Raw genomic sequence first — 24,031 nt, 5'->3', positions numbered from 1 at the left:
TACTCAAAATGACAACAGAAGAAAATGGGAAGTAGCATAAAAGCAGTCATCTAAGGAAGAGACTAAAGCTCCAAAGTTAAATGCTGAAACTGAGGAGCAACAGCTAGGAACCAGATCCCAAAAAACCTAGTGAAAAGAGAAACAGGTATTGTTTCTTTCTTGAAATGAAAGAAACAAGAGAGAAATATAAAGTGTTTTCATGTTTTTCCCTTCTCTTTATCCTTCTATTTCCTTTTTCCTTTTAGCTGAGAAAAAGTTCAATGAGATTCAACTGTGAAAATTCCTCACAGGAATCCAGGCAAATGATTCTTCTATTTAAGAAGGGAATGCTTTTTAAGAGATTTTACACTCAATTGTACAAGGAGAGGAAACTTACCTTAACAATGATATGTCTGATATAATTAAGAAATCAGAAAAAGAACACTCAGATTTGAAAAGATTTGTATCCAATGCTTTTGGCCTCTTTAACTGTTAGGCTTTTCATATGCAAAGTCCATTTACCTAAAATAATTTTCTTCCAATTATGTTAAATAACTATGAAACAGAATGACCTACAGTACAAACATATGTATGTATAAGCTTATATATATACGCTTATACATATATGTACACACATACACAGAGATAGACTATTTCTGCTCAGAAAAAAAAGACTTAATGAACAAAACATTTAATGGATTTTTGGACAACACATAATCTATACTTCCAAATAAAAAGGTATTTTCTGAACATATGATCAAATCATAAAATCTGGGAAAAATATATATAAAAGACTGGAAAAATTATCTTATTTCCTTTTTCTCATATTACTGTATTTCTTTGTAGCATTTCCCCCTGTTTATATGTGTTTATATTAACATACAGTTCATCAACATTTAAATCTTAGTTTCTGCTTTTTTTTCCACTTCACATTTAATTGTGAGCATTTTCTGTACCTCAAAGCTTTGAAATAGATAAATCTGCCTACTATTCCATTAAGCGAACATACAATATCCCCTAAATGAATTATGTTGTGCTAAGTCTTCAATCTAATACACTGTTCCACTGAAAAACATTACCAAAATCTTCAAAGCATAGTTATTTCTTTAATATAGATTACTAGACATATATGCTACATAAAAGGATATTTATCTAACCTATCCCATCTTTTATCCCACTTTTAAGACTTCTGATACGTATGAAACTACTGGTCAGGATGGCTGTAAGAATTACCAGTTCTACCAACTGCACCCACACTAAATTATTTTATAAGGTTAGTTTGACTTAAACCACTAATTTGTGTTTTAGCAACTGAAAAGGAAAAAAAGTGGGGGGGCAGTGACTATATAAAATAATCCTTGTGCTTATGTGCTAAGGTATAAGTAAGTTAATTTACTCACAACAAGAACAGTTCTCCAAAAGAAAATGACAAAGGATACCAATCCAAAGAAAACAGTGAAAACTACAGGCTCCCATGGTAGTCCATAAAAATCAGGCCCAGGTTGATACTCATCAGGCAATGTAGTAAACAGCTGAAACAGACAAATTAGAAGAAATGGGAAACCTTAAATTTATAACAAAACAGTCACAAAGAATCATGGCAATTCTAAACCAACCTCCTCGTGAGAAATCCACCTCCTCAATATTTTCCAATAGTTTCTTCAAGAGAAAGGATACTGACAGTCTTATATTTTTTGTTCACTTGCAGTGTTTTCAAGTATAATGAATCTAAATACTTTTTTAAAAAATTTATTTATGTATCTTTAGTTTCAGGTGGACACATTATTTTGTTTTTATATGGTGCTAAGGATCGAACCCCTAACCATCTAACCATCTAACCCTAACCATCTAACCCTAACCCTAACCCTAACCCTAACCCTGTGCCTCATGCATGCTAGGCAAGCGCTCTACCACTGAACCACAACTCCAGCCTGAATCTAAATACTTTAAATTGAGCATACTTTAAATTTTCCAGTTTGTAACAGGCCCTATATCATCACATTGTCTAACACCTGGCTAGAATCCCTCTGGATCAATCTTTTGTCTTAGATAACCTGGTTTTTATAATTTAAAAAATTCATTTAAGACAAAAACTTAAATATATGAAAGAACTAATTAATTTTATGGCAACAAATAAAAACAATGAAACAATAAAAAGATTTCAAGCCCCTTTGGGTATCATTTGATAAGCTAGAAGAATACCTTACTATTCTGAAAAGTGTTTAAATAAAGAAAAGGAATCAAATATTTATCTCCTGCCTTAACTATACAAACCAAATATCTGTGTAAAGAATAATCAATCATAGCCAGGCGCCGTGGCACACACTTGTAATCCCAGTAGCTAGGGAGGCTGAGGAGGGAAAATAGCAAGTTCAAAGTCAGCCTCAGCAAAAGGGAATTGCTAAGCAACTCAGTGAAACACTGTATATAAATAAAATACAAAATAGGGCTGGGGATATGGCTCACTAGCCAAATGCCCCTGAGTTTAATTCCCAATACCCCCCCCACCAAAAAAAAGAATAATCAAATTTTTATTTGTGTAGGCATCCCATCCTTTAAATGAAGAAAGAAAAATCCAGCAACTCAGACCATTGCTATTTTGCAACCTATAATATATTAGCAAATCTCACCAACGTCACTGTTGACTAGTAGTCAACATCAAAGGAGAGGATATGCATATGTCAATGCAATATTTCCTATTAAGTTTTCATAAGAAAAAGAATTGAACCTAAACCTGACTATTAATTTCCAAGAAATATAAAGCAACAGAGAGAAGCTGAGGTTGTTAGCTCAGCACTTGCCTAGAATGCATGGAGCCCGAGGTTCAATCCCAGCACCACCAAAAAAAAAAAAAAAAGGCAATAGAGAAAACAGGTTAAATTGTTGTACCAGGGGGATGTCATTTATTCACCAAAACTACAATATATCCTAGAAGTCCCACAAACGTATTTTTTTCAATTATTGCAAAAAGTTACAACAAAAGGAGAAATCAATTAACTTATATGAGACTTGTTCTCCCACTGAAAGCAACCAGAAAGTTGGAATATATATATTTTTGGTACCAGGGATTGAACTCAGGAGCACTTGATCACTGAGCCACATCCCCAGTCTCAGCCCCATTTTGTATTTTATTTAGAGACAGGGTCTCACTGAGTTACTTAGAACCTCACTTTTGCTAAGGCTGGCTTTGAACTCATGATTCTCTCTCAGCTTCCCGAGCCACTAGGATATTAAGGCATGTGCCACCATGCACAGTCAAAATATATTTTTAAAGAGCTATTTTTCAGATAGAAAGCCACAAGGGACATGCAACTGTCACCCCTAAGAGAAGGAGAACAAATAGGTGAGCATTCTACCTTGAGGCACCCTCTAGACCTCAGTTTGGGAAGGGGAACCCAAATGGGGCCTAACAGTCTCACTGAGGAGAAAGAGACCAGAGTTCCAGGAGATTAAGCAGCCAAAAACATGTAGAGAAAACTACCAGAAAGATGGGAGCCACAAAGAAAAAGAGTTCCAGAAATCTGCATGGAGGTGGTCTTCAGTTTGGGGCTACATTCTAAGCAGTACCTGCGAGGGCCAAGAACAACTATAAGCTAACCAATCCCACAGTTGGCACTGAGCTGGGAGAAGTCTGGATTCCAGCTAACCAGAGAGAGTTGACATACAAGAACAGTATGGTCAACAAGCTCATGAAGAAGTATTTGATCCAGGCATGATAGCACATGTCTGTAATCCCAGCAGCTCAGAAGGTTGAGGTAGGAGGATACCAAGTTTGAGGCTGGCAAGTTAGTTTGAGCCTAAGCAAGTTAGTAAGACCCTATCTCAAAAAAAAAAAAGTTCACTCAATATCATTAGTTATCAGGAAATAAACTCACAAAGACATACCCACTAGAATGGCCCAAGTGCTAGTGAAGGTGAAGTCAAGTGGAAGTCTCCTAAATTGCTGGTGGAAGTATAAAATGATTGTGGTCATTTATTAGCATGGCTTGACAGTATCACATAAGATAAAAACATACATTAAACATAGGAGGCAATTGCACTCCTAGATATGAGTCCACTTATAGGGGCATATATATGAAATAGTACTGTAGGAAAAATGAATCTATAGTTTTAAAAAAAAAGTTATCAGTGGTTGCCTGGAACAGGTGGTGAAGGAACTCACTGGGATGGATCCCAAGGAAACCCCTTTTCTAGTGAAAAAACTGTTCTATATCTTGATTATGGTAGTTTTTACATGGGTATCTACATTTGTTAAAACTCAGAGTGTGATTGCTTTGGCAGCACATATACTAAAATTGGGACAATACAGAAAAAATTAGCATGGTCCCTGAGCAAGGATGACACCCACATTTGTGAAGCATTCCTTAGTTTTGTGGAAACAACCCTTCAACAGATGAATGGATAAAGAAACTGTGGTACATATACAAAATGAAATGTTACTTATAGCATTAAAAGAGAAAAAAATTATGGCATCTGCGGGTGAATGGGAATATCAGGCTAAGGGAAGTAAGCCAATCCCAAAAACCAAAAGCTGTATGTTCTCTCTGAAAGTGGATGCTGACCCATAATGGGGGTGAGGTGGGTGGCAAGGGGCATGGAAAGAATGGAGGAACTGTGATTGGGCAAAGGGGAGGTAGGACAGGCGAGAGGGCATAGGGATAGGAAAGATGGTGGAATGAGATGAACCTCATTACCCGAGGTACATGTAGGACTACTACACGTGTTGTGTACAACTAGGAAAAGTTTTGTTCCATTTATGTACAATGAATCAAAATGCATTCTGCTATCATGTATAACCAATTAGAACAAATTAAAAAAAAACTCACTGATATTGGCTATCAAGGAATTACTGTTAAGTTGGGTGATGGCCCATGGGTTCATTATACTATTCTCTATGCTTTTCTTTAAAGCTTTCCTAATTAAATTTATTTTTTAATTAGTACATAGAAATAAACATTATAATTATTGAAGTAGGTAACATGACATTTTGATGCATGTATACACTATGTAACGTTTAAATCAGGTTAAATATATCTACCTCCTCAAACATCATTTATGGTAAAACTTTCACAATCTTTTCTTCTAGTATTCTGAAATGTACAGTATGTTATGATTACCTATAGTCCCCTACTATTCTCTCTGCTCTTATTTGAAAGTTTCCATGATAAAAATACTAAAAATAATTTTTAAATTAAGATATAACTTCAAATATTTAAAGGATTTCTATGTAGAAAAGAATTCAATTTTATAGAGGAAATCATGTGGAGGAAAATTTGGAGTCAATACAAGGATGAACTAGACAACAGAAGAACATATAGCCTTGTAAGAGAGTGACTCCTGCTAGGAAATACTGGTGTACAGGCCTCATAACTACTCGTCAGGGCCACAGTAAAGAAAATTACAGCAATGAGTGAGAAACTAGACTAACAGCCTTCCAAGGTTTCTTCTAACACTAAGATTCTACTAAGATTCCATTGATCAATGAATCTGATTGGTGCACATCTCCCAAACACATCAGAGCCTATTACTCTCCAGTCCTATCAGATATCACACTACTTGTTTAAGATTTTACATTGACTTGTTCATAATTTTTGCAAATATTTGTTAAGTCCTTTTCTTAAGGCTTTCAAAAATCACAATCATGCCTTACACCTGTTAGACTCTTTTAGTCCTCGCACAATGTCCTGTACATACTAGGCCATCAAAATGCCTTTTTGAAGGCTCCTTTCAAATCAGTCTCGTAACATTGTGCCTCTTCTTTGCCACTCACGTCAATGTCTTACCTATCACCGCAAAATCACTGACCATACCTGCACCACATTCGTGTACCCAGACCTAGACCTAGAGGAGGGCTCTGTGCATACCTAAAAATATGAATAAAGAAATCCTTCCCATATCATGAGGCTGTAAACTTTCCAAGTGATGTTGATTCATTCTGATAATCAAATTATGACTGTGGAAGACTGGGCTTTAATCACTGGAAATATCATTATTCTAACTGCCTGGCTTGTACATACTCCTTACCCAGGTGGCTGCCACCACCATGAACAAACATGGAGCCAACTGAAAACTGATTAATTTCTCCCCATCACATCTTTTCCACCCTGGTGGTCTCTCCTCCCCAGGTATTCATTGTCTTTATACCACCTCTGACTGCCTACATGAGAATTAGGGGGTGCGTGGGGGTAAAACCCTACAAAATGCCAGACATCTCACCAGACACTTTACCTTGTCAAATCATTTAATTCTTATGATTGGAGTAAGCATTATCTACATTTTTCAGATGGGGAATCTGATATTCAAAAGTTTAGTTATTTGCCCAAACTTCTAAATGATAACCTTGGGATTTGAAACCAGATGTACCTGGCTTCAAAATCTATACATTTTACAAGGAAAACAACAACATCACTTTTCTTAAACAAGTCTTGAAATAACACAACTTACAGGAAACAACTTCAGTTGAGAAGGATTACTGTCACAATGGCCCTAGGACCATCTTATCCTCCAAGCTCTAAAAGCTTTCTCATTCCTATAATTAAACTCTAAAAGTCCAACATCAACAAATACCATGACGGGGAGGTAAGTCCTAAAATGCTTAGATAAGCTTCTAGACAGATTAAATGTCTTGTTTGGATCATGATTTTCTTTAGAAAGGTCAGCCTTAAGTGACTCTTTCTAAGAAACAGATCTAACCTAATTCCTTTCATTCTTAAAACTTTCTAAGGATCCCCACTATTAATGGTCTAATGCTACTTTGGCTCATGACTTCCTTTAAGATTTGCTGGCCTCTCCAACTGACCATCCCCCTCCAACTTCACACGTTATACAACACCAACTATTCACATTCTCCTGGCCTCCCCAAATATCCTTTTCTTCATGTTTCCATTTCTCTGAACACATTTCTTCTGACTGCCAGCTTCCCCCACCATCCTCCACCCCAGCCTCTCTAATCAACAACAAACCACATGTCACACTACTGTTTGCCCTTGGCCTGTGCTTCAAACACATCTCAACTACTTTCTGACCTTATTGATCACCCTTCCAACCATAATAAATGCATTTATGGACAATAATATTCTACCATCAAATAAATACCTCTCTTTCTGCCATTATCTTACTGTGTTTCAAGTGAATGCTATTATCTCCCTGCCAGAATGAAAGGTTCTGAGGGGAAGAACCAAGTTTTTACAGGTGTACAAATGTCCAGCCTTGGTAGACAGCAAATCTTCCTCATATGCTAAACTAAGTAGCCATTAAGCCACACCCCTATGGCTTTTGTTTTAGGAGCTATCTACTCAAAGGGTCAGGAGTCATTTTCATAAAGACATTTTAAGTTCTTCACTTCATGACCAGAAGCCACTTAAAAACTAATAAATAATCAACATTCTAATTGAAGAAACTATGTCAAACTTACCATCTTAGTGAAATAAAGCAAGTATGAATATAACAAGGAAAGCACGTTGTCCAAAAGGGTGGCATCTGCTGGCTCTTCTAACTTTATGTCCTTTAGTTGTTTTTCTGTATCAGCATCATCAACAGGAGTACCTTCTGTTATAAGTAGCTCTAAAATTGAAAGGGGAAATGGCTATTTTATTTTATGCTATAGAATAAGAATTGTCTCTCTTCAGTTTCAATATTCATCAGTGTTTCACTAAATATATGAATCACAGTGCCTGGAATATGTGGCTCTCCTAAAGACAATTAACACAGAGAAGAAAACTTCAAAATCCTAATTAGAGCTGTCAGACCCTTCAATTATAAAATGAACAATTTCCAGTCTACTCTCCACTACTTCCATGGCCATACAACTGCTATCAGAACAATATTTACTAAAGGAAAATTTTTAAAACCAGAGATATATAGACAGGGTGACATTCAACAAACATGGATTTAGTGCTGGTGAAACTTTGTGTTAAAAATTTTAGGAAAGCTGAAAGAGAGGGAGTCTTGGTTTGCAGATTTACAGGTGGAATGAGCCAAGGCTTAACACAGCATCTGGCACCTGGCAGAGATACTCAACAACTATTTATTGAGTGCACAGATGACAGCTATTTAAAAAGAACACAGTAATATCAAGAGAGACTAAAGGATATTGGGTACAGACCTGCATTGAGGCTCTGTGAATGAGGTAGAATTCCAATTAGACCTGAGAGCTTGTAGGGGTGGAATTTCAGTATGAGTTACATGAGCCTGGGGTACGTTTGATTAAACAGCTAGGAGTCCAACGTGCAGTTATTAAGAAGTTGGACCAGTTGGGCTGGGGATGTGGCTCAAGCGGTAGTGCGCTCGTCTGGCCGTGCGGCCAGGGTTCGATCTTCAGCACCACATAAAAAAAAAAAAAAAAAAAAAAAAAGATGTTGTGTCCGCAGATAACTAAAAAATAAATATTAAAACTATCACTATCTCTCTCTCTCTCTCTCCCTCTCTCTAAAAAAAAGGAAGTTGGACCAGTTGCCTCTAAGGTCTTTCTCAACCCTGAGATTCCATTCACTACTATTTTTTTAAGCTTTTGCCTAATTTTTTAAATTTTTTTTTTTAGTTTTTGATAGACCTTTATTTTATTTATTTGTATGCAGTGCTGAGAATCAAACCCAGTGCCTCACATGTTAGACAAGCACTCTACCACTGAGCTACAACCCCAGGCCCTCCAATCACTATTGGTCTATGAATTTGACTGCTGGTGAAGTCTGCCCATTGGCTCAGCATCTCAGCACTTGAGACACATTAAATGACATTTGGGAAGATTTTACATATAAAGGTGATTGACATCATTTTGTGGTGGAACCTAAAAGGCCAGGGAAATAATTCATGCTTAATTTTGTAAGCCAAGTTTTCCCTAATCTTGAAAGTTTTGGAGCATGAAAATAACAAATCTTAATGGTGCGTGATTCATTTTCAGAACCTTATGGAGTTAAACACAGTTCAGAAGTCAGTAGTGTTCATATATGAATGAAATGTCTTCTGGAAAATGGAAGAACTGATATGTTATTCCTTCTCAAATTAACTGAATCCCCCCTGCCATGAGTTCTCCTACACTCTGTGTGTGCAGATGGGGGCGGGGTCAGGATCAGTTCTGCTAAGCCCTGCACTGGTGCAGGATAATGCTATAGCTATGCTTACAGACCAAAACCTTTAAAAACACAAAATACAGTAATTATGGCTTCATAGCACCATACTTGATGGATAAAATAAAACAATTAGTCATAATGTAATTTACTGATAAAATGAGAGTGAGCAACACAAAAGTAGAATGCTATTGATGCCATTATTGGGGATTTTTTTTGAAAAATTGTTTCTCATCTCCCACTGGATACTGTGCACTATGATGAAGTATTCATAAGTGTCAGTCTAAAATGGATTGCAGTTCTGTACTGCTTCCTGTAAGTATATAGTATAAATATCTGGACGATTGACTGCATTTGAAAAAGTTTAATTACCATGTCCAGGAAGCAAGTCAAAACAGGACTTGAGGTATAGTACATTCCATTTAGAAGAAAAGGGAAAAAACACAGAATTTAAGAGACTATGAACAGTGATTCTCAAGCTAACTTGTACCAGGCCAGACTTTCCTGGAAGGCCTGCTAAACACAGATTGTGGGTCCCACCCCCAGAGTTTCTGATGCTGTTGGTCTGGTTGAAAATTACAGTTTTAGAGCATAAGGCCTTTGAAGAATAATATTTTAGTTGTAAATGGTTTACACAAGCTAGTCATAGCTAAACATTTGCTTTTAGGTGAGTTACAGTCTCTGGCCTATTTTTGATTTCTAGTCATCTTTATTCTTGATTTTCTCTCACTTAAGAGATTTTGTTTTTTGAACTCACATGTACCTATATTACTCTCTGCTCTATTTTGTACCTTTGGCAACAAATATCCTTGAAAGCCTTCATTATGATAATGCCTCTACTTTGTAGAGAAAAATTGGCAAGCTTTACCTGGGTCTACTTTCTCAGTATTTGGGATCTGAGACACTTCTAAGACACCCATGTCCTCAGTCACAGGTTGACTCAAGAGGCTGGACTCTTCAGGATGGTTCATATTTAAATGATGACTCAGGAGGCGAGGCTCTTCATGAAGATTTCTATTAAGATGATTTGTGTTCTCTTTAGGAAAATCATCTTCATGGGGTGGCTGCATCTCTACAGGGGAGAAGAATGCATTGAGCCAGCTGGATGACACTATCTACCCCCACTTAAGCCCAATGATCAGCATTCCCCCTCAGCACACAGCTCCAGATACCTCAACACTGCCCTCCTTGTCCTGGCATGCGCCCATGAGAACAACTGGGCAAGGATACGGGAGGGTTCATTGTTTTCATCCCATTTAAAGGATGACTGAACTATACAGTCAAATTTATAAAGAAGCCTTTAATCCAAAGTATTTCATAAACAAATACATTTATGATAGAGGCTTCAATAACTTAACTTCCCTTGGCAAACCAACATACACCCACATGAATAAATGTGCAGAAGAGAATTCTGGTCCAGAACAAAAATGTGAAATGTCTATTCTGCTCAGAAATAACAGGAACTCTTTCATCTACAAGTGTGCTGGTCTCACCGAGCCAGTATAGAGAAGGGAATTCCGTAAGTCTAGCTTGCTAATGTGACTTTCAAATATGTTCCAAGTAACCTAGGAGCCAAATGGTGAACCTATCTCCTTCCTGAGCTCAGGACATAGACCAATAGGATCCAGAGCAAAGATTATCTCTTCACAGCTTCATATTCTACCCTGAACATTCACTTGTACTTTGCATTCTTATCCAAAATATATCTGCTTTGATTAAATGTACAACTGTTTTCTTCCCCAAATTATCAGGTAAAATTAGCATTCTTGGGATGTAAATTTTCCAATGGCTTTATGTCCTTCTGGAATTCTTATCATATACTCTCAGTTGAAATATTTCATTTTGAAAAACAATGGATAGAGATGATCAAATATGAAACCAGGAAACAGAAAGCTTTTATCAGGATATTGGGGCTCATTGTCAGTTTGACGAATATTTAATTGAAAGGCTTCTATGTGTCAAGCACTACATTATAAGGCTTGTCATCCTGGTTCCATCCTTGATTAATATGAATGCAAGGACCTTAGAACCCAGAGGAGTAAAACCAGAATAAGTGACCTCTCCCCCAAGAGACTGGAAATAGCATGGTATCCACAAAAGATAAATGCTGGGGAGGGGAATTCAGGCAAGCTATCCATTAAAAGTTATTCTAGGGCTAGGCTTGAGTGACAGAGCACTTGCCTAGTGCAGGTGAGGCACTGGGTTCGATCCTCAGCACCACATAAAAAGAGATTAAATTCTAAAATAAAAAAAGTTATGCTAGTAACTCCACACCCACATGATCTAGTACAGATATTTTATGATTAAGAAATTATGTTTAATAAAGCCCTTTTATAATTTTAACATAAAATCTGTACTGTTAACAGGTCTACTTTTGTGCATTAGTTTCTCATTTATATCTTTCTCTAACTTTTTATAAAATTTCTCTTTGAACATGCTAACCAATCCCAACTGTCCTAAAGGAAAAAAAGAATAAGCAATGTCCTTTCATGCTCTAGCCCAAAAGAATGAATAAAGGAATATATGGGGCTCCTGAGTCAGCCTTCTTTCTCCTTTAGGCACATGGAAACTGAACAGAACTTTACAATAATACACAAAAACACCTGGATGGAACAACTCCTTTTCTCCAGCTCAAGCCGCAAGCAGGTATTTACCTTCAGCTTTAGTCCAGATTTCCTGTAGAGGAGGCACTGTTATCAATGGAGCAGTCTCCTCCACTGTGGAGTGCTTGTACCTCACAAAATAGATCAAGTATTGGATATCATCAAGCACTGCAGCCTCTTCAAATATGTTACTTTCCTTTATTCCTATGTCTCTAATATCATTCACACAATTATCAAGCATTTGCTCTGCTACGCTCAAAATGTGTGACTCAGAGACATGGAAGACCTTATCTAGAACTTTTTCCACGTTATAGGGCAGGCTCTCCTGCTGTGCCGACTTCAGCTTTAATGACATTTCCTGCAACATGGCTTCCAGTTCTTGGACATCAAAGTACTTCAGGAAGCGTTGCAAGGACTTTTGTTCTGTAAAGAAGCTGCGGATTATGGGCAAGTCTTCCTCCTGATCGCTAAGCTCTGGCTTTAGGGCTATATGTGGACTCTGTGGGAGTATATCATCTTCAAGATCTGCATAAGCAGGACCCTGGCTTTCTGCATCCGTGATATGCCCTATGTCCTCAAGGTCCTCTTTTGAGATTTCTTTTCCAGTAGCCTTTTCTGTAGACCCTGAAGTGTTCAGATGTTCCTTAGGGTTGTCTTTTTCAAGATCATCAGAATTTTTATCCTGAAATACTTCACTTATCCCTGAAGTCTGAGTGTTTTCCTCATCACTTCCGTCAAAGAGTCCCTGGGCTTCCTCATCTACCAGAGGACTTTCCTCCTTTCCCATTTCCATATCACCTCGTTCCTTGTCCATCATGTCTACCCTTTTGGCTGTGGTTTCACTTTTCTTAAAAATCTCCCAAATTATACTCATTTCTTGTTTGTTTTCTTTGGTTTCTAGATCAGGATTGATAGTCTCTAAAATTGCTTTCTCAAGAACGTGCTGGTTAACATTCTGAATCCCAGAATGTTTTTCTTTTGACTGTTTTGCACTTACAGCATTTTCATCCTCCAGTAGCTCTTCAGGGGGATAATAATCCTCCTCTACTGATGCTGGCCTTTCGGTATGGAGACCCGGTACTTCTACCTCGTCAGTTTGCTCTGTTTTTTTAATTTCCTGTGTCCCCTGTGTTGCCTTATGCTGAATCAATTCTTCAGCCAAGGACTGCTCTTTACCCTTGACCTTGGAAAGCCCTATCTTCTCATTTACATGACTAACTGTAACAATCACATCTCTTTCTTGTTGCCAAGAAAAATTTTTTCTGGGACTGTGGACCTCTTCTTCCGGTTCTCTTAACAAACCAATTCCATCTGGAGAGGAGAATCCAGATTGATTTTCAGTTTTCAGAACTAGTCCCTCTTTAATTTCCTGAGGTTGATGCTCCACTGAGTCTATGTGCAGGGTTGGTGTATTTACTGAACCTGGCTCCTCCATTCCATCTTTGGATGTATCATTTTGATTATCTCCCAGGAATGTTGCAATGCCCAAGGATTCTGGTGGTTTACTCTGTTCTTGGGTCATCAGACTCCCTACAGCTTTATGTAGAGATTTATTCTCTGAGCTATCTTCCAAAATCTTCTCTCCAGGTGAAGAGAGTTCTTCATTCACTTCTTTTGAGTCTTTTGAGATATGGATAACTGCTTCTTTTAGGTCATTCTCTTTGTTTTCAAAGGCTGATTTTAATGTGTCCTTGCCCTTTTCAACAGCTGGCAATGAGCTGAGCTTATTGCTTTGGGGAGAAGTATATGCAATCATCCCTTCTATCTTCTCATCCTCTAATTCTGAAACATCTTGCATCAGGTGCTTCTTAGGCTCCTGAACATCTGTCTCTTTTCCTTTAATATGAAGTTCGATGTCCACTTTTGGCTCTTCATCATTATCTGTCTTAGAGGTTTCCACAAAAAGACCATATTCTGCACTTTCAGGATAAATATAATCTGTTGCTGCTTGTGGTTTCTTCTGTTTTCTTTCTGGAACTAAAGCTTCCTCATCTTCTTTTTCTTCTTCTGAATAAGAATTCCCCAAATCCATCATATCTGTTTTCTCGTCACCACCTGTGCCAATAAATAAAGTATCCTCCAAGGTTGTCAGTATATTTTTGTCATCATCCTTGATGCCTGGGGGCAGAGTTACCTCAACCTTATCTTCTTCATTTGAATTCTGCTCTTCACCTATTGAATATTTCTCCACTCCAAACTCTACTGGGAATTTCATGCCTTCTTCACTTATAGAGGTTAGTAATGGGAGCTCCCCAAAGCTTTCCTCATTCTCCTCTTCTTCCTTATCAAATGCATAATAATCAGCATCCAATTCCTCATCATCAAAATCTTCGTCTAATGAAGTCACCAGTCTGGTCGTCTCATAATCAGACACAAGTGCATCAGCAGTATAACCAAATTTGGTTTTCAAGTCTAATGTCATTTCTTTTTTCAAAAGTGTATAAGCATTAGTCTTCTGTTCATTTGAGACCTGAGAACTGTTGCTGGTTTTGTTGTTTTCACTTTCTGGCACTTTCAATTCATCTTGTAGTATTTCTTCAAAGGGTTCAAATGAAGTTTGTTCACCTTGAGCATTATCTGTTTGACTATCTGCATGAGGATGGTTCTTCTGAGCCAGAAATTGTTCCTCAAGATCCATAGTGTTTTCTGAGAATGCACTTTCAATTTGCTCTGAGTTTGCTACTACTGGTTTAGGTTCAGGTTCAACATCCTGGTAGACTTCAGGAAATTGTTCCACTTTTTCTATAGCTTTCTCAGAATCTTCATTTGCAGAATCATACAATTCCAAAAATCCTAGAAGTTCTTCTACACTATAATTATCAAAATCATCTCTTCCACCATCAAAACAGACAAAATCTGTCTCCTGTAAGGAAAAGGAAAACATTAGTGTGTCAATAACAAAGTGTCACAAAAGCAAACTCATCCATGCTCCCAAATTCAGGATTGGTTCTAAAGAATCTTTGGGGTCAACCAGATTACCCTCCTCCAACCCCCATTGGCTAACTCCTTCTATGGCTGAGTAAATCTGTCTTTTTCTAGACTACAGTGTTAGAAAGTCTATTCTTTCTTTCTTTTTTTTTTAACATGGGTCATATTCTTTAAAAAGCATAATGAGTAAAAATGGTGACAATTTGGTCTCCAACAGCCTGACTCTTGGGTCTCTCTCAATTTGCTCTGAGCATAAGTAGGGAAAGGCAAGGTATCACTTGTAGGATCCTCAAGCTCTAAAATCTACACCTATGTTTCAGGAATTTAATTCTTAATCATTTGCTCAGGAGAAGCTGGAAGATCCTGCAGCATTGAGAAAGATGAATCAGTTTTAAAGTATCTTACTGAGATACAAGTACATTTGATGAAATAAAGAATGATATTAAGGAGGCTCCTCACATTATTATTACCACAAGAACAAACTGAAAACAAGATTCCACAAGTTATACACCTTCCTCTTTATCAGGGTTTCACAGTCACTAAGACCTCTCTCAGGACTATCTATATATTTATTTAGTCTTCCTTCTTGCCACTAGTAAGCAAATTGACATATAAAAGGAGCCATAGTATGAATGGAAATTTTTTTAAAAATTTCCATCTCCTAATTAAATCTTCATAATATTCTGTGGGGGTTCTGGGGGTGGGGGAGGCAGTTCAATGTAGTAGGGATGAGTGATTTCCTCTCCCCATCACATGCATTTCTAAGCCATGAGGGATGCATGTAATGGGAAACATAATGAAAAGGCAGAGTTCAAAATAAATGAGTTCTCTGTAATCAGTGAACTGCTGTCACAGCTTAAATCCCAAGAACTAACTCTCTTTACCAACAATGAAGTCCAACAAGCAACAGAAGTGACTTTATGGCCCCTGAGATTATGAAGAAATTTTAGGAACAGCAACAACAAACAGGATGACTTTATCCATTCACCCCATCTAATCCAAGAACTATCCTAGCCTAGCAGCTTGCATATTCTACAGCCACTACAAAGAGCTGCCCAAAGATGTTTCAATGTTGGTGGGCATCAATTACTACACAATTTAAAACTCTAGAAAATAATCAGCTGAAGTGAGAATTCTAGAACACGAAATCCTTTCAGTCACAAAATCAATTTAAGTCAGAGCACAATACAGGAATGCTGTATAAAGGAAGCAGTTGGGGCCTTAAAAGATCTGAGACTGAACATCACCTGAAACACTCAGGTCCCCTTTTCCAAATCTATAACATGACTACGATCCCATATATGACTAAGAATAAGAAAACCTTTGTAAGTACGTATTTCTAGCCTAGTATTAAAGTTAGAGTTTATTAATTTAACCTAAATATACTTAAAATGTCTAATAACTATCCAATGAGTAGTTTTCAAGTTGGAATACCTCCTTTTGCCTGTAAAATGAAATTATTTACCTCTTAAATTTAATAGCCAAGTACAAATATATTACATTATTTATTTTTCACATATAAAACAGAAGAGAAAAGCCCTATAGTTGAGTAAACAGCCTTCTATAAGAATATCTGTTTCAATATATTAGAAAACTCTCAGATTATAATATAATCACCCTTGAATGCCTTTCAAACTTTTTTTTATAGGTAGTCTGATTTCAAATGAAAATCTGATACACAAATGTTATAAACACATTATAAAACTTTCAGAAGCAGTTAACTGAATATAATGGGTGGATTTATAAGCCAGTTTACAATTGAGAACAAAAAAGAAATCCATAACTTACATCTGTTGAAATTTGTAGCTCTTCTTTAGTATATTCACGAACTACTTTGATGAAATCTTTCGGAAAATAACCAAAAATATGGCCAACCTATAGTGCAAAGGAGACAAATATAAAATAAATTCTGTACAAGAAATATAAATAAGAGATTCTCAGAAGTGGCAGGAAATATACACATAATAGATAGGTATATGGTATAACCAAGAAAGAAAGTTGCTATAACAATTACACTGAGATTATTATTCCAAATACAGAACTGTTAAAACAACATTTCCAACCACTGAAGTTTTCTTTTTTACATTTAGCTTAATTCTCAACACAGAGCATATAAAGTTAAGACTTCTGAAGTAAATAAAAGATTTGCATAGGAGATTATTGTATATTATATGGTTAAAAGTATATAAATCAAAGCTGGTTATAAATGCAATTCCAAATAACCTCTAGCAAGAATTTACCTGTACATTTTGTAGCATTGCTCATAAACCAATATTTATGTCTTTCTTAACCAATACATAACAGTCATGAAAAGTAATAAGTAAAAACAATACAAAATCTCTAAAATGTATTACCACTATAGCAAATGTATTGATAGTATATGCTTTCCTAGCTTTTTCCAAATCTACTTTTACAAGTACTTGGGGAGAAAATAAAATTACAATATAATGCATACTAAACCACATATCAAGCTTCAGTTTCACCCAAAATAAATCCTCTGCAGAAAAGAACCCCATTTATTTTCAGCACCAACAGCTAAATTATATGAAGTTACATAAAGTGTACAAAAAGTATATAAAGTTCCCCTTGAGAAAGACACTCTTATTACTAACTACTGACTAAAAGGAACAGAAGATTCTTGCCAATAATTAAAGGAAACTGATAGGCAAATCAAACGCCCAAAAAAGAAAATTAAAAAAGGCATCTTATCACTAACTCTAAAATATCCCCATTCATGAATGTTCTTGTTATATCTAGAAACCATCTGAGAGCCAGTATTAGTGGTAGAATACTGCCATGAAGATTAGATAAGACGGAGCAATTAAAAGCTTCATCACTGGCAGATAAAGTCTGAGACTCTAGAAAATCAACAACATTGCAGAATGAAAGCTAAAAACTCAAAAGGAGAATCATTTTGAAAACTAAAGAGTTTTTAATTTCCTAAGTATAACATTCATGACATGAGAGGCGAGTCTGAGGGGAAATACACTTTTCCCTTCTGATGAAAATTCTATTAAGGTTAAATTTGGAAAAGGAAAAAAAACCAGAGATGTATGGAGAAAGGAAACACATTTATCTCTTATTAATCTGTGTCAATTGAGACCATAGATTATATAAAGCTCCATAATTACACACTGGGTGGTATCCCATTTCTTGTGATATGAAAAAAAAATGATGCAGAATCATGGAGGCTCATGACTGGAAATAATTTTTATACCTAATTTTGCTTCCATACATCATCCCTGCTGAGGTGCTGCTGATTTGATTTGTGGGTGGGGAGCAAAGAACTGCCAGAAGAGAACAAATTCTGCATAAGCTACTATCAGAACAAATTTACTTAAGTGCCACTGCCCTGAAAGGAAATATTCAAAAGGAAGATGGATTAGACAGGGTTTTTTTCCTAACGGAGTTTTTCACTTTATAGGGAGCTAAGATAAAACACAACCTGACTGAAGGCAAAGAAGACAAATGAATGCCACAGGAGCAATGCAAAGAAAGTGCCACCCAAACACTCATCAGTCGGCAAAGATCCTTTCTGGTCAGGTGCTGAAAGCAGGGCTCCTCAGGAAGACAGGATGAGTGCTGCCACCCAGAATGGCAAGAGTCCTAGGGATGAACATAGTTAACAGGCTACAATGTGACAGGAGAAAATGTAAATCAAGCCCATTTATCCAAAAGTTCAAAGAAGGGGAGAAAGACGACTACTGTATGAAAAATGCCACTTAGGTACATGGAAAAACAGTTCCAAGTTTAAAGATTACGAATCCTATTTGGTATACTTGAAAGAAACAATAGATGGTTCTTTATATGGAGTACTGCAACTGGGACTCTGTCTAAATATAAAGTTTGTACCTAAAGGCACCAAGTTTCAAGATCATTCCCTAAGAATCAGAAATGGCAACAAAATGAAACTAGTTTTCCCATAGGGATTACTCTTATTTTCTGCTGTGTGGTATTTTATTTAGGGTGAGAACTTTCAGGGATGCAACCCAGAATGTCTCTAAACTGGAACATTCCTACAGTCATCAAAGACCCTTGCTACTATTTTAAGTAAACAATCCACATATCACATTTAAATGAAAAGGACAATACTCATAAGTCTCTCAATGAGGTCACTCCTTGTGAATCTCCCCATTTAAAATATCAAAGCATGATATAAACAATGTCATGTCTTTCATCAGAAGATCCATACAACTGGCTAGAAGTAGAACCCCTGGGGGAACCTTCAGGCATAGATTATAGGAAAAGCAGGAAATGGATGACCCAGAAGTTGCAAAAAAGAAAAAAAAAGCACATAATGAACATAATATTCTGCTTTTTTAGAGTAAAAACAGCACAAATGATTAGGTAAAATACACAAAAAATCAACTTTAAATATGCATGCCTGAGTTACTATCTCAGACTTAATTTACAGGATTAACTCTAATGTCCTTGAATCCTTCCCTTTTGAAACAGCAAAGCTAAGAATTGTCAGGTTTTCACCATGACAACCTTTATGATGTGTAGAGCCTTCTGGAACTTGATGTGAGGGGTAGCAACCACAACCAGTTCAGTTCTGTTTCAGAAAGTCTACTGACTTTCTATGCTGTGCCAGGCCTAAGGCATGTTAGGAGCACAGGGCCTGGCAGAGAGGTTAGGTTAACTCTACAAAGACCCCAAGAAATCAGTCATTTAAATCTACACTGCTGAAAAACCCATCAAAAGTAAGAATATAACACCTGTCAAACTTTTACTTACACTTCTGGCCCAAAGTTCTGGTGATACCTCTGCCAGTTTATAGTAGACATATACAGGGTCACCTTTTTTAAAATTCACAAAACGACAATCTGGGCCTCTGAAATCTTCAAGAGCTTCACCTCGGTACATTAACACTGTATATGAACATTGAAAAAAGAAAAACAAACATTAGAATTTGATTTTTCACGATCCACATTGACCCATCAGGAAATATGAATCCCACTATGAACAAAAATCAAGTTTTTCCAGTACTCTCTGGAATCACTTTTAATTCACCTGCTCAAAGTATCTAAAATTCTTCGAGATTTTATTGCTATAAAATACAATATTCCCTGCAATTAGACAAGGGAAAAGGAAGCTTCTCTATTTTTCTCTGTGCTGAGAAATAAAAAGCAATGTGGCTACCACCAATCATGGCTGGTTTCAGTGAAACTCTTGGTTCTTGCAGGCCTCAATTTTTTTCTGTTTCATAATCATAAAAAGCTTCATTTTGCAAATATGTAAATCCAAGTGTAGACACGGACAGGCTTAAGTATGGCTTCATGCAGAGGTAATAGGGAGGGAAGAGGGAAGAATATCCAGGAACCTCCAAGGGGTTAATTAACTTGAACTAACCGCTAAAAGACATTACCTTTAAGTGGCTGCAAGTGCTACCATGCAGCCATAAACACTGTCAATTTCATTTGCAGCAGAGTTGCTGTCTCTGTGTTCAGGATCTGGGTAAATTACCAGGAAATGTATTTTCTCTGAGCAAATATTGTTGACTATATCCAACATTAAGATTGTTTCAAAACATCCTCATTCATATCAAAAATCAAAAGTGGGTATCCTATCTGACAAGGAACAAGTTTAACCATGAGAAAAGGTCAGGCAATACCTTCATGCTTAAAATGCAGGACTAGAATCACAATTGATCTAGAAACTGGTAGAAGCAACATTTTTCTTTTGGTTGACCAAATACACAGTTTCTGATTTAAGATGAAATGGACAATAGATGTATGTAAAAAGCACAAAGAAGAAATGGAAATAACACTTTTTCTAAAGGCCAATTAGCAGTAAAATACACAAGAATGTGTGTTTTATAAAAATATATGTCTGAGGAACAAACACAGATTTGGAGAGGGTAACTTGTTATTTTGAAGCTAAAATAGGACTATTTTCAAAACTGTCAGCATCCTAATTCATAGATAATTAAGAGGCCAAGTTGAAGGTGAGAGACACTTTAAGGTGGGGAATTCTCATCACAAGTGGAAATGGCAATGTTTCTCTTGTTCCCCCTTAGGTCATAGAGGATTTACAAATCAGTAATATATTAGGTGACAACATAATGCATACTATGGAGCACCTATTTAGTTATTTTTTTTTTGGAGCACTTATTTGGAAGGCACACAAGGACACCTGACATACACACCTCACTACTTCCTACAACACAATACAGACCCACCTGTTGTGTTTGGTCACATCTGTTTGGACACAGGCCATTTCTCAAGTTATGTTACCCCACTGAACCTTACCAACACCATGTCTTAGTACTGAGGAAGCATCAGTGATGAGATTGTCCAGGTAGCCCACATAGGATAGCACTTGACAGCAAAGAATAGCAAACATTCTACCATGCTGGAAGCCTGATTTTGTTCACCCAAAACTGAAAGGAAATATCATGGCAGCTGCTTTGCTTTTCTGAGTGTTTATTTACTCCAGCCTTAGGGTTACCTCTAGGAACAGCTTAACATATATTGGAAACATCTTTTTTCTTTATGGGAGTGGAACAAACAATTCAAATTATAAAATTTGTTTTTGGTAACACCAATTTAGGCATAAAGAGCTCAATGGTAAACTTCTTGGCCTTTTCAGCATGAATATTTTAAAATATGTACTGCTTACAATTTATGGACAACATGGTCATCAAGTTACAAGGTTACTAGAAACCAAGCAGGAGGCCAAAAGAAGAATTCTGGGCCAGTAAATATATAGAGGAAAGAGGTTCCAACAACACTAGCAACTGAGTCTAAAACTGAATTGGCTTATAAAAATCTTGGAGTATTTATTATTGTTATTGCAACAAACCTCTTCATCTGAATCTGAATGGCTACATCCTCCCCACCGCCCACCTCCAATCCAGGACTGGGAAGCAATTCTGTCCGCTTCCTGCACACAGAAGAGGCTGCAGTTCCCAGGTGGCCAGTGCAGATCCTTGGCCTCTTTCAAAAGCAAAAGATTACTGGCCCACCTGCTACCCTACCTCAAATATGAAGGGAGGCTTCTATGCACAGAAATGACAGGTTGAAGCAGAGTCGGGGCCGAGACCTCGGAACACATTGCGTGCCTGGACTTGGTGCTCTTCCCAAGCCTAAACTCTAGTCCCTGTTAAAAGGCAAAACCAGCCCAATCCCCAGTGCAGCAAAAAAAAAGGAAGGGGCCAGTGAGCCTTTCCCAAGGAGCCCCACCATCAACCTGCCACTGGGATTAAGGCCACCGAGCCCTGGAGAGCATCTGCCCTGATACCGCACCGGCCCAGGTCCCTGTGGCGGGGGCAGAAAAGCGCTCTGCTACAGTGTGGGGAGCCCCGGGCGCGTGGCGCGCAACCCCATCACCCATTGAGATCCTAGGCAAATCCTGGAAGGGAATAAACTGAGAGCTGTCCCTGGGGAATCGTGTTTCCCAACCCCCACCTCAGTCAGTAGAGAAAAATAAAATGCTGGCAACAAGTGGGAGTCCAAACCCCCGCAACCCGAGCGGGCTGGCGGGGGCGCAGGCAGAGCCGGAGTGGGCACACGCAGGGTCCCGAGGCTCTTGTCACTCCTGCACCCCACCCGTCGTCCTTCGACCCCCTAGCCCAGCCCGCGGGGCTGGGGACCGGGAGATCAGAGCCCCATGCAGCCCTGAAGAGCCACCGCGGAGACCCCGGGCCGCCCGCCCGCCTGCACACTCACTGCTGCATTCGTCGTCTGCACAGAGTTTGTGCTTCCAGAAGCGCTGGCCAGTGCTCGGGTCCGGTTGGCCCAGTACTCGCCAGGTCGGACAGAGCACGAACAGCCAGAAGAGCAGCCCCGGTGCCGCAGCCATGTTGTGGTCACCTCGGGGAGCCGGTGACGCGGTGGAGTAGGCTGCGGCGGGCATCGGGGCTCAGGGGGCAGGGTGGGTAGCAAGGCGCGGAGGGGCGGCACCCGGGAAGGCTTCAGCCTTTCCCGGTTGACACGTCAGCAGGGATATATTGGGGTCGATGCACTGGCTCTACTGGGGAATGCAGGGAGCCAGAGCTCCCCGTCCTTCTCTAGTGGAGACCTGCTCCTCAACTGAAGACCTTCTCCTCTAGTCGCTGCCGTGGCAACTAGGACTCTCTTTCTCGTCCAATCACCTGCCTTTGCTTCGGTGCCCTCACAAGCGACCCTCCGCATGATTCCATTTGCCACCCACCATCCCCCGCCACTCCGCCAACCGGTCTTTTCTGGCTTTCCTCAACTTCTCATTTGTGGTCCATCCTGAACTAGCCTACTCCACTTCACCATCACTCCCATCCCCCATTCCTGGTCTGGTACCACCTTTTCTGAACTACCAAATCCCACCCATGACTTGTCACAGCTAGTCTATGGTTCCAAGCTCCCTCCCCTTCAAACTCCTAGAGGTTCCTTGAAGCCCCACCCCAATCCCTCTGATTAGGAAAGGGGAAAGTGGGAAAGTGAATGGAACTGTGAGTGAGGGTGTAAACTGGAGACTATGGCCTGCTTTTTTTTAAGGCGGGGACAAGTGAGGGCAGAGAGATGGACAGTAGTCTTCGGGCTAAGATCTTGAGATTCTTATCTTTATCCATAAGGGAAGAAATCATTTAATTCAACAGCATATTTTTAACTTTCATTTTGTGCTACCATTCATGCCAGATGCTGGACAAAGCCCTAGCACGGTGTGGGAGTGGATGAAAATCAAAAGACAAGATATCTGGTCCTGGTCTGAAAAAGTCCACAACTTCGTGGGAACCAACTGTCAAAACCGGTTGTCAGAGAAGAAAGCAATTAGCTAACATTTCTTGAACACTTTCTTTATGTCCAGTTGTTATTCTGAAGGTTTTATACATATCAATTCATTTAATCTTCATAACAATAATACCTTACAGTAGTAGTAGCTCCTATTCCAATCCTTATTTTAGAGTAAATTGAGGCAGTCACACATCCAGTTGAAAGGTTAATAAAACAGGTACTTGTTACTCTGTTTTTCTGTATGCTCAACAAAACACCGTTGAAATCTTAAAAAACTGTCTGCTAATCTTGTTCCCAGAATGTGCTGTCCCCAACTGCCGAACTGTTTGCTAATCTTGTTCCCAGAATGTGCTGTCCCCAACTGCCAAACTGCAGAATGTAACTTCCCTCCCTGCCCTCTTCAAGGAAGGTATATAAGCTCTACTTAAGCTGTTGTCAGGGCTCTTTGCTCTCTCTTTGCTCTGTTCAAGAGAGCTCTGAGCCCCAGCATGCTGGTCAATAAACCCTTTGCCATTGCATGAGATAGTCTCTTGGTGGTCTCTTCCTCCGACGCTCGCCTGACCTTTACACAGTGAGTAATGGAGCTAAGTTTCAAACCCAAGGAGTAGACTCCTTTTCATCACAACCCATCAACTAACAAGCAAATGTTGTACTTTCTGACAAGAGGAGCAAAATATGATTTAAATCATAATATAGCTGAATTACTGATATGTACAGTTAAGGGGGGGGAAGGCACAAGCTAGCC

At 38.5% G+C, this 24,031-nt stretch overlaps 1 protein-coding gene and 1 non-coding gene across 2 annotated transcripts in view; one reads left to right on the top strand and one right to left on the bottom strand.

Annotated features, from left to right (window-relative positions):
• Window positions 1–22,378, bottom strand: part of LOC143386976 (transport and Golgi organization protein 1 homolog) — a 39,724-nt gene extending 17,346 nt beyond the window's left edge. The window contains exons 1-7 of the mRNA XM_077107965.1: window positions 22,246–22,378; window positions 19,313–19,446; window positions 16,364–16,450; window positions 11,699–14,510; window positions 9,913–10,116; window positions 7,394–7,542; window positions 1,380–1,511 (exon numbers count right to left, since the gene is read on the bottom strand). Of these exons, the coding sequence (XP_076964080.1) occupies window positions 1,380–1,511; window positions 7,394–7,542; window positions 9,913–10,116; window positions 11,699–14,510; window positions 16,364–16,450; window positions 19,313–19,446; window positions 22,246–22,378 (3,651 nt within the window). The remainder of the gene's footprint in view (window positions 1–1,379; window positions 1,512–7,393; window positions 7,543–9,912; window positions 10,117–11,698; window positions 14,511–16,363; window positions 16,451–19,312; window positions 19,447–22,245) is intronic.
• On the top strand, window positions 4,245–4,351 carry LOC143387595 (U6 spliceosomal RNA). The gene has a single exon (XR_013089861.1). It is a non-coding gene; the product is annotated as a U6 spliceosomal RNA (small nuclear RNA).
• Window positions 22,379–24,031: the final 1,653 nt, after the last annotated feature.

Source organism: Callospermophilus lateralis, unplaced genomic scaffold, assembly GCF_048772815.1.
Source record: "Callospermophilus lateralis isolate mCalLat2 unplaced genomic scaffold, mCalLat2.hap1 Scaffold_101, whole genome shotgun sequence".
In the NCBI taxonomy this organism is placed as follows: Eukaryota; Metazoa; Chordata; class Mammalia; order Rodentia; family Sciuridae; genus Callospermophilus; species Callospermophilus lateralis.
The sequence above is the reverse complement of the archived record's forward strand: the minus strand, read 5'-3'. Positions and strand labels throughout refer to the sequence as shown.